The sequence below is a fragment of the Cebus imitator genome, unplaced genomic scaffold, assembly GCF_001604975.1.
Source record: "Cebus imitator isolate Cc_AM_T3 unplaced genomic scaffold, Cebus_imitator-1.0 Scaffold159, whole genome shotgun sequence".
NCBI lineage: Eukaryota > Metazoa > Chordata > Mammalia > Primates > Cebidae > Cebus > Cebus imitator.
The window spans coordinates 4,844,814-4,856,035 of record NW_016107474.1 but is presented as its reverse complement, the minus strand read 5'-3'; the positions used below and the strand labels follow the sequence as shown (position 1 = coordinate 4,856,035).

The 11,222-nt window shown below is 48.3% G+C and overlaps 1 protein-coding gene and 1 non-coding gene across 2 annotated transcripts in view; one reads left to right on the top strand and one right to left on the bottom strand.

Moving 5' to 3' along the window:
* Window positions 1–1,451: 1,451 nt before the first annotated feature.
* Window positions 1,452–11,222, top strand: part of CUNH16orf95 (chromosome unknown C16orf95 homolog) — a gene marked incomplete at its 5' end in the record, with an annotated part of 12,327 nt that continues 2,556 nt past the window's right edge. Inside the window, 6 exon segments of the mRNA XM_037743942.1 lie at window positions 1,452–1,697; window positions 2,869–2,914; window positions 3,587–3,765; window positions 7,630–7,655; window positions 7,657–7,781; window positions 8,581–8,616. Coding sequence (XP_037599870.1) covers window positions 1,452–1,697; window positions 2,869–2,914; window positions 3,587–3,765; window positions 7,630–7,655; window positions 7,657–7,781; window positions 8,581–8,616 — 658 coding nt within the window.
* Window positions 3,899–4,002, bottom strand: LOC119473436. The gene has a single exon (XR_005202658.1). It is a non-coding gene; the product is annotated as a small nucleolar RNA U13 (small nucleolar RNA).

Genomic DNA, 11,222 nt, shown 5'->3' with positions numbered 1-11,222 from the left:
GTGGGTGAAGAGCTATTCTTGACATGGAATGACAAGACTTGGTGTGCCAGAGGTTAAGGCCTGAGCATCTAGGGGAGCACAAGCCTGTCTTCTATGCCCTGGTGTGGTATAACAATGTTTCAGTGTGCTCAGGAGGGAAACAGAGACAGCAGAGAAGCTGAGTGCTTCAAAGTGGGCAGAAATGAGACAGGGGTAGGCTAATGGTGAGACTTGGATAATTTTGTCATTGGCTACAAAGGGCAGTGACAACATGATTTACATACGCACACACGGTGGGATATCTGAAATATTAAGCAGATACCCCACCTTAGTATAGCAGGGGCGCTGCCTAATCAGCATGGATGCTGGTCAGGAGAGCATGCGTGTATGTGCTGGCTGGAAACTCGGTCCCGTTCACAGGTCATGATCTTAACCATCAAATAACAAAGCCAAGAAATCCGACAGGGCAGTGCCCGGGAGCACCGCGTTTGCTCTGTGGCTAGAAGGCAGCACACTCAAGTGTCGCCCATCGGGGCTAGTGGTACTCGTGATGGTTTGGGCAAATACAAGTAGTAATCCAGAGTATTCGAGTCAGCATGAAAATACTGAAACGTGGGAGAAGACCCAACCGTTTCCAAGAAATACAAATGGGAACTGGCGACAACTGAAAGAACATAATTAGAGAGGGAGAAAGCACTGCGTTTCACTGAAATATGAAGACACACGTCCTGTCTTCACGTCAGCAACTGCCCCAAAGCACACGCGTTCGAGAGAAAAGAGCGGGGAGGGTGGGGAGGCGAACGGCCCCTCAGAGCCCGCGATCGCACGCCCAGGCCTCCGGGTCACAGCTACTTCCAACTTCGCGATCTTTAAACCCCAGGTTGTTCAGAGAAAAAAAAACAACCTACTTCTCTACAAGTCACGGTTCGAGCCGCACCCGAGGACGCTTCGGGTAAAATCACTCCTTTACCTCAGATATCGGAGTTGGCGGTCCCGCGCGGGCTTCATCTGAGGTAAAGGAGCGATTGAACCCGAAGTGCCTATGCAACACGCAGGACCGCGAGCGGGCTGCTCTCACCTTTTTTTCTCCTTGCAGGGTATCGAGACCCTGGCTAGGGCAGCAGGCGGCCCCGACCCATCTGTCGGAAATGATGAGTGGCTCCCTTCGCCGAAGGCTGCAGGACCGACACCAGCGGGAATGGCAGGTGTCCCGCAGCCCCACACAGCCGCGCTTTAACCCGCTAACCCCGCGTCCCTGCGCGAGGGACCAATGAGCCGCCAGCTAAGTTCACATACCTAGAAAGCCACTTTTGATTGGCTGAGCGCGGGCCAGTCAGTGGGACGGGCGGCGCGCGCGCGCAAGTTGTCAGGCTGTTCCAATGGGTTAAGGTTGGGGTTGCGGTTGGGCTCGGACCGGGGCTGAAGGGAGAGGCAGGAGCCCGGGCGGCCGGGCCTGAGGAACCTGTGTGTGAAAGGGCGCGTCAGCCATAAGAAGCCATACGTGTGCGAGCCGGTCCCCACTGCCCCCGCGGCGTTGTCACCATCATCCTAAGGCCACTGGAGCAGCCTCGGGCGCTGCTGCCTGGGATCCGAACCCGGGGTGCGTCGGGCTCGGCAGGCTGGCACTCAGACCCAGCGCGCAGGATGGCAGGCAAGTACGTCCTCAGTCCTACCCCCGGGTACCCAACACCGCGCCTGTGAGTGCCAGGACCGGCATTGCTCCATGACCTAAGCCTAGGCGGAGCTCTTGACCGGGACCCACAGAAGCCTCACTTACATTGGCACAAGGACAAAAACGCAACTGATGGTTTCACGTAACTGAAAAGGCCAGGAGTAGGCCTTCGGGCATGGCTGTATCCAGGTGCACACTGACCATGGTCCTGGAAAGTTTCTCTCCATCTCTCAGCTTCTTTCCTTCTTACTGGCTTCCCTCGTGAAGGCAAGTTGATCGCCAGGACCTCCTGAGGTCTACATGTTATCAGATTATCATCCTCAACAAAAAGGACATTCTTTTTCCCCAGGGTAGTGGTGAGTTGGGTCCACCTGAACTACAAGGACTCAGATGGGTGTGGGTCCTCCCAGGAATATTGCAGCGCTGTAATGACCAGAAGGGGCCTCGGGTGCTGAGCAAGGCAATGCCCCCATCCTCTGTGTTTTCAGGCATCAGCTGGGAGAGTTGATGCTGGAATCTATTCCTCTAACAAAATATAACAATAATAATAATTGTTATTATGACAGTGAAACACAAAAACATTTGTATGGCTCTTGCAGTTTCCACACTACAAAGCGCTTTGACCTATCACTGCCAGGGAAACAGGGCTTTGCACTCACTGGAGATGCTCTATAGCCCAACTTTCGAGAGTAACACAGGCTGTGTAACCCCAAATGCTTTGTCATCCCAGAGACAAGGCACCTGGGTTTCTATAGTGGAAGGAGGTTATTTAATGGACAGTTTGACGATGTTTTCCTTCAGCATTTCAGTAAGCTGGGGGTGTCTGAGAAACCATCATAGGTGATGCGATTGGCAGCTCCCTGTCCTGGCAAGTTCTCACCAGGTTGGAACGCGCCTGTCTTTCCTGATGCTCCAAGCACAAGTTTAGCTTGAGTCAGCTTGAAGCTGGTTGGCTTGGGAATGCAGGATTCCACCACAGCCAGCCCCCAGGAACCCCTAGACATTGACACGTGAGTGAGCACACACCTGCTTCTAGTGTCAGCCTCTCACTCTTCTTGGGCTCAGAGGATGCCCCCCTGCCCCGCCACCCCTGGGTTTTATTGTTGAGAGTCAGTTCTGAGAAGGCAGGCCTGGGCCTGTGCCCTAGCATCCCTGCCTCCCAGTTTACACAAACCCTGAAACTTCTAAGCTTTCCTCTTCTTCTTTTCTAGGAATAGCACATTTCAAACCTACAAGAAAGAAGAGGGCCTCCCAGGTCATCCGGTAAGGAAAGCAAATCCTCAGCCACTTGGCCCTGACCCCCACATGCCCCTGTGGGGTGAGGAGAGCAGAGAATGTGGGTCCAGAAGCTGCATCCCATGAGAGGATACTCCAAACACAAAAGTATGGTTGCAGGAGCCATCCCTCGGCCTCCAGAAAAGAGCCCCCTTCAACTCCCAGGCCCTCACAGCACCTTGCTGAGTTAAGGAGCCTTGGGAGAACCAGCGGGCCACCTAATGTACCTGCTCTGGGCATCAGCTTTTCCATCTGCTCTTGGAGGTGATGGCAGCCCCTCTCCTTCCTGCCTAAGCATGTTACGAAGGTCCCAGGGGATGAATGTGAAAGCTCTTGTAGACCAGAGTGAGACAGATGGTGACAAAGGCAGCACTCATGTGTCCATAAGCTCTAGAGCTGGTTGTACATCCCCCTTTTCAGAGGAGGACCACGACACTTTCTCATAGTAGCATGGCAGTAAGCAGCTGAGAATCCCAGCATACCTGGTTTGCAGGCTCTGGCGGATCCTCCTCCAAATGATCTTGGAGGCCTCAGAGCAAGCCACGGTAGCCTGCCTCTTTCCAAGCTGCAGTAGGAGCTGGGGACCCTGTCCCTGGACACTGTTTTCCTGAGCATGGATCTACTGTGCCTGAGAGCCTCCTGTTGTTCCTGCAAATGCAGCATCAAGTTCACTTCAGTCTCTTCTGGATCTTACTCAAATACACTCTGGCCCCTGGGCCATTCTCCAAGATCCCATCTGCTGTGAGTGCTAGACCAGATTCGGGGGCTGCCTACCTGTACCAAGAGCAGCAGCAGCACTGCCTTACTGGGTTCCTCTGTCCCTGAGACCCCGAAAGGAGGTAGAGGACTTGAACCAGGAGGTATTCACCTAGGGTCCAGGGTGAATGTCAGGGGACCAGATACCCTTCAGAATTAGAAGTATTGTATGAAATTTTAAGATTTCAGGGAGACAGTTCGTGACTATTATTTTAGTGTCAGACGGGTAATGTGCTGACATTGTAGCAAGGTCTGAGGGAGGCACACCTTACACATGTGCATGAGTACCCAGTTGTCGTGTTTGTGAACTACAAAAGGATCTGTGATTTTTGAACAGATTTTTCTAAAAACTAGACTCCTGGAGGTTTGACTGGCATGTGATAAACTGCATGTATGTAAAACGTACAGTGTGGTAAGTTTTGACGTAGGTATTCCCCCCTGAACCCACCACCACCATCAAGATAATGAACATATACACAACCCTTAACCATATCCTTGGGCTCCTTTGTAACTTTACCTAACATACCATACCCTGACATCCCCCAGGCAATGACTGACCTGCTTTCTGTCACTGTAGATTAGTTTGCATTTCTGAGAATTTTATATAAATGGAGTGATAGACTATGTACTTTTTTCCTGGCTTCTTTCACTTAGCATAATTATTTTGAGATTTTTCTGTGTGATCATGGGCATCAGTAGTCAATCTTTTTAGTATTGAGTAATGCTGCATTCTGTGAATAGACCACAGTTCATTCATTCACCCAGAAGGACATTTGGGTTGTTTCTACTTATCTGTTACACACAAAGCTGCTATGAACATTTGTGTATAAGGCTTTGTATGAATATATGCCTTCATTCTTCTTGGGTAAATACCAAGGAGTGGAATTCCTGAATCATATGGTAGGTGTATGTTTAACTTAAAAAAAAAAAAGAAAAACCTGTTGACTGTTTTCCACCATTTTACATTTCTACCAGGAGTGTCTACAGTTACAGTTCCTCCGCATCGTCACCAATACTTGGTTTAGCTGATCTTTTTAATTTGAGCCATCTTAATAGGTATCTATCTCATGGTAGTTTTCATTTATATACCTATGATAATTGGTGATGTCAAGGATCTCTTCATGTGCTTTTGCTGTCTGCATGTTTTACTTGATGAAGCATCTGTTTAATTGTTTTGCCCTTCTAAAAGAATTGCTTTTTAAATTACTGAGTTTTGATTGTTCTTTATATATTCTAGATACAAATTCTAGATACAAGTTCTTGATCAGAGATTCAATTTGTAAATATCTTTCCATGTCTTTAGGTTGCCTTTTTTTTTGAGACCAGGTCTCCCTCTGTTGCCCAGACTGGAGTGTATAATCATGGCTCTCTACAAACTTGAACTCCCCAGTTCAAGCAATCCCTCTACCTCAGCCTCTCAAGTAGCTGGGACCACAGGTATGTACCACCACAGGAGGCTAATTTTGTTTATTTTTTATGGAGATGGGGTCTCCCCATGTTGCCCGGGCTAGTCTTAAACTCCTGGGCTCAAGTGATCAACCTGTGTTGGCCTCCCAATGTGCTGGGATTAAGGTGCGAGCCACGCTTGACCTGGCTTGTCTTTTTATTCTCTTATCAGTATCTTTCAGAGAGAGTTTTACCTTTTGATGAAGTTCAGTTTATTGGTTCCATATTTCCCAGATTTTACCTAGGTTTGCCCATCCCTAGCACGGCAGTGGATCACGCTTTAAGTGTTATAGCTAAGAGATCTTTGCCAAACCTGAGGTCAAAAAAGGTTTTTCCTACGTTTTATTTTGGAAGTTTTATAATTTTATGTTTTTGCCTGTGATCCATTTTGAGTTAATTTTTATATATGGTATGAGGTATGGACTGAATTTTTTTTTTTTTTTTTTTGAGATGGAGTCTTGCTCTTTGGCCTAGGCTGGAGTGCAGGGACATGATCTCAGCTCACTGCAACCTCCGCCTCCTAGGTTCAAGCCATTCACCTGCCTCAGCCTCCCAAGTAGCTGGGACTGCAGACACACACCACCATGCCTAGCTAATTTTTTGTGCTTTTAGTAGCGATGGGGTTTCACCATGTTGGCCAGGCTGGCTTTGAACTCCTGATCTGCCCGCCTTGCCCTCCCAAAGTGCTGGGATTATGGGCATGAGCCACTGCGCCCAGCCTTGAATTGGATTTGTTGCATATGAAAGTCTAATTGTTGTAATGGCTGTATTTTCTCTGCTGACTCACCTTGACACCTTTGTCAAAGATCAGTCATTGCTGTAGTTTAGATGTTTGTCACCTCAAGCCTCATGATAAAATTTGGTCCCCATTGTTGGAGTTGGGGATGACCAGTGCTGGAGATATTTGGGTCAAGAGGGGGAGGTCCCTCGTGACTGGATTGGTGCTGTCCTTGTGGTAGTGACTCAGTTCTCTGTCTACTAGTTCTCAAGAGAGCTGGCTGTTAAAAAAAGCTTACCGTCTCCTCCCCTCTTTCTTGCTTCTTCTCTCATATGTGATCTCAACATATATATGTGGGCTCCCCTTCACCTTCTACCATGAGAAGAAGCAGACACCCAATCTTGAACTTCCCAGCCATCAGGATCATGAGTCAAATAAACTCTTTTCTTTTTCCTTTTTTTTTTTTTTTTTTTAATCTGAGATGGAGTCTTGCTCTGTTGTCCACACTGGAGTGCAGTGGCATGATCGATCTCAGCTCACTCTGCTGCCCAGGCTGGAGTGCAGTGGCATGATTTTGGCTCACTGCAACCTCCGTCTCCTGGGTTCAAGTGATTCTTCTGCCTCAGCCTCCCAGGTAGCTGGGATTACAGATGCTTGCAACTACGCCTAGCTGATTTTTGTATTTTTATTAGAGATGGGTTTTCACTATATTGGCCAGGCTGGTCTTGAACTCCTGACCTCAAGTGATCCTCCTGCCGCAGCCTCCCAAAGTACTGGGATTATAGGCATGAGCCACCATGCCTGGCCTTTCCCCTATGTCTAATAGCCCCTACTGCTACATACAGAGCTCGGCCATGGTATAACCTGCTCCTCATCCTGTTGCCCAAACCATGTGCCTGGTCCAACTCGCAGCTGAGAGGTGGGACCACCCTGTCTTTCTGCTGGAGAAGCTGCAAGGTCACAGTGCCAAGGGTGGGCTGTAGGGAGGGTGAGGAACTGAGGCAAGAGTGTGATTCACTGTAATTCACATACATGTGATTGCATGCACATTCTTTTTTGAAAAATGCAAATGATAGTGTACTGAACTCACAGTGCTGCACTTTCTTCACTTTACATCCTGCCTCAGAGTTTAGTCCATGTTAGTCCAGACAGCTCTGTCCCATTCTTCCCAAGGCTGCCCATACCCTGTTGTCCAGTGTCTGTCATTTATTGTCTCCTACTGAAAGGCATTCAGGCTGTCCTGTCACTCTTGACAATGGTGCAATGAATATTTCTGTGCATAGGATACCTTGCAGATGTGAAAGTATTCTCATAGGAAACATTCCTGCAAGTGGAATTGCCACATCAAGGGCTGTCCATTTTAGAACCTGATAAAATTTGTTAAGATGCCAGCAGAGCCCTCTTCATAGCTGAGATCACCGAGGTGCAGGGATGCTAAGTGTCGTGGCCAAGGGCCCCAGCTGAAGACCACCAGGCCAGGACAGAACCAGGTCTCCCAATAACAAACTGTGTGCTCTGCCAGGGTACAGGTGCAGATGGTGGGTAGGGAGGACAGGTGAGCCATGGAGATCCCCTGTCTTCCAACAGTGGGAATGTACAGGGCAGACCACACTCCCTTATCTGGAGTGGCTGGGGTGTGCTTGTGGGTGGAAACAGCTCTCCAGGACCTTCCCTGATACTAAGGCCGATCCAGAGGGTCTTCTGGGGGATGATTCCATAGGAGATTCATTGCGGGCATGGCTCCATCCCCTTCTGAACCTTCTCTTCCCTTCCTCTCTGTTAGAGTCAAAAGATAGTTCAATTTTATATCCACCAAGATGTGCCCCTGCCCATTCCACTGCTTTGGGGGCCATCTCCCAAAGCCTAGGGACCAGGTATTGATGCCCTACTGGGTGCCCCAGGTCCTGAGGTCTTAGCAGCAGGTAAGGAGGAGGAGCACACTGCAGTGAGGACTGAAGAGTGAGGTGGGCGCTGGGTGAAGGGGAGACGAGAGGAAGATGGGGAAGAGGGGTGCTGGGCTCTGTTCCCTCAAAGGTCTCTGCTGGTGTCCAGAGAAGATCCCCTAGCAGCTGTGGCCACAGGCCCGGGAGTACAGAGGGCAGGTGTGGCTCAGGGAGGGCCGGCCCTGGTCTCCTGGTGGGCAATGGTAGGGCAGGGCTGCGCTGTTCTCTGCAGAGGGGTGGTTGTTCTGGCACCCACTGCTGCTGCTGCTGTCTTTCCTTCTTCTCTTCCTGCCCCTCTGCACTCTCCCTTACCTCTCTCACCTCCCTGCCTCCTACTTCCCACATCTCTTTCCTTCCCTGGCCTGGCCCCTCCTCTGACTCTCTCACCTGGCCCTGCCTGGATGGAGAGAGGTGGGAAGGAGTGTACCCGGGATGGACCACTACCAGATGGCCTGTCCTCTCTGCTCTTGCTGTCCGTTTCCACAGCACTAATTCTGGGCAGCAAGCTGCAGGCCTCCTCCTAGCTCCCAGGCCTCTCACTCCCCTGCTTTCCCTATGTCCTGTGTGGTAGACAGGGGCTTCCTTCCCCATGACTTCTAGTTGATGGTTTTCCATTATTGGGTGGCAGGCTGTCTCCAGAGAGAAGAGCCCACAGGCCTCATAAGGAAAAGCCCATGGCTTTATCCTGAGCTGGCCAGCGCCCCTCCTGGAGGTTCAGAGTCCTGGTCACTGGGCTCTCCACTTTGGAGGATTGCTGGGCTGACATGCTTGCTGTCATTCTTGTCTTTTAGGTGTGAGGAGGCAGGAGAGTTTGAAAGGCATCCAAGGTGTGCGTGTGTCTCCTGTCATCCCCCTCCCCAGAAAGGTCCATGAATGTCATGGTGGGGGGTGGACCTCTCATCCCCAGACACCTGCCCACAGTGTGACAGTGACATACATGTGGCTTCCCCTCCCCTGCTCACCAGCCGTCCCTGGTCACCTACTATCTTTCCCCAGTGAGCCCAGAGAAGCCTCTGCTCTACAGGCAGACCCCACGCATCTGCCAGCATCTGCTCTCTGGATTAAACCGGCTCCCAGCATGGACTTAGATGAGACTTCAGGTGGTTTTGTTAAGCTCTAATCTGCTATAATTTATGATGTAGTATGTGTGTGTATACATATTTATGACATAGTACATATTCCTATATATATCCTATTATATACTCATACATTCATATATTCATGGTACATCGTATATTCAAAACACAATATTTATCTATTCATTACCTAGTATGCTCATATATTCATATATTTGTGACCTAGTGTAGGTACATTCACATGTTCATGATCAACATAATATATACTCACATTCATGCATTCACAATACACTTTATATTCGTATGAGGGGGATTGAAAAAGTTCATGGAAAATGCATATAATATGCCAAGTGCAGTGGCTCACACCTGTAATCCCAGCACTTTGGGAGGCTGAGGAGGCTGAATTGCCTGAGCTCAGAAGTTTGAGACCAGTCTAGGCAACGTAGTGAAACCTTGTCTGTACTAAAATACAAAAAATTAGCTGGGCATGGTGGCACGTGCCTGTAGTCCCAGCTCCTTGGGAAACTGAGGCATGAGAATTGCTTGAACCCGGGAGGCAGAGGTTGCAGTGAACTGAGATCACACCATTGTACTCCAGCCTGGGCAATAGAGTGAGACTCTGTCTCCCAAAAAATAAAAATGTGTATAATAAAAAAAATGAAACAATGTATGGATTCCAATTTTTTTTGCACCAAACTAAACTCATACTAACTTGTTATAACATACCTGAACAGGATTTGTTTTGAGATGCTAAGAAGGAAAAGACATCAGTTTAAAAAGAGCCCCTACTGGCCAGGCATGGTAGCTCATGCCTGTAATCCCAGCACTTTGAGAGGCCGAGGTGGGCAGATCACAAGGTCAAGAGATCAAGACCATCCTGGCCAACATGGTGAAACCCTGTCTCTACTAAAATACAAAAATTAGCTGGGCGTGGTGGCACGCACCTGTAGTCCCAGCTACTTGTGAGGCTGAGGCAGGAGAATTGCTTGAACCTGGGAGGCGGAGGTTGCAGTGAGCCGAGATCATGCCACTGCACTCCAATCTGGTGACAGAGTGAGACTCTGTCTCAACAAAAAACAAAAATTAGCTGGATGTGGTGGTAGTCCCAGCTACTTAGGAGGCTGAGGCAGGAGAATCGCTTGAACCTGGGAGGCAGAGGTTGCAGTGAGCTGAGGTGGTGCCATTGCACTCCAGTGTGAGCATCAGAGCGAGACTAGACTTCATCTAAAAAAAAAAAGCCCCATCAGAGGAACATGAATTCTGGTAAAATTGAAGCCAGAACAAACATCATGTTTATGGTGATGTTTGGGTAGAACAATGGTAAAATCATTGATGCTTTATGACAAGTTTATGAGGACAATGTACCACAGAAATCAGCAGTTTACAGATGGGTAACTCATTTTAAAAATTGATGAGATGATGTTGAAGGTGCAGCCTGCAGTGGCAGACCATCCACATCTGTTTATGAGAAAAAATATTCATCTTGTTCATGCCCTCAAAGAGGATTACTGAAACAAACTCTAGCCAACACCATAGACATCTCCACTGGTTCAGCTTACACAATTCTGGCTGCAAAATCAAAGTTGAGCAAAACCTTCCACTCAGAGGGCATCAAAACCATTGTGTCCAGATCAGCTGCATACAAGGACAGAGCTTTCAGTGGAAATCTTAAAGAAGCATGATCAAGATCCTGAAACATTTTTTTTGAAGAATTGTAACAGGAGATGAAACATGGCTTCACCAGTACCATCCTGAAGACAAAGCACAACCAAAGCAATGGCTACCGAGAGCTGAATGTGGTCTCATCCCAGTAAGAGTGGTCAGGTCAAGAGCAGAGGTTATGACAACAGGTTTTTGGAATTCTCAAGGCACTTTGCTTGTTGACTTTCTAGAGGGTCAAAGAACAATAACATCTGCCTGTTATGGGAGTGTTTTGAGGAAGTTAGCCAAAACTCTAGCAGAAAAATACTCTGGAAAGTGCCAGGAGAGTCCCACTCTCCCACAGCAAGGCTTCCGCTCATTCCTTTTGCCAAACAAGGGCAACTTTGTGAGAGATTTGATGGGAAATTATTAGGTATCCACCTTACAGCCAAATTACAGTCCTGATTTGGCTCTTTCTGACTTGTTTCCTCATCTTAAAAAATCTTTAGCAGGCACCCATTTTCTTCAGTTAATAATGTAAAAAAAAAAAAGACTACATTGATGTGGTTAACTTCCCAGGACCCTCAGCTCTTTCAAGATGGACTAAATGGCTGGTGTCATCACTGACAAAGGTGTCTTGAGCTTGTGGTGCTTATGTTGAGAAACAAACTTGATTTTTTTTCTTTTTTTCTTTAAAAAAAAAACACTTGATTTTT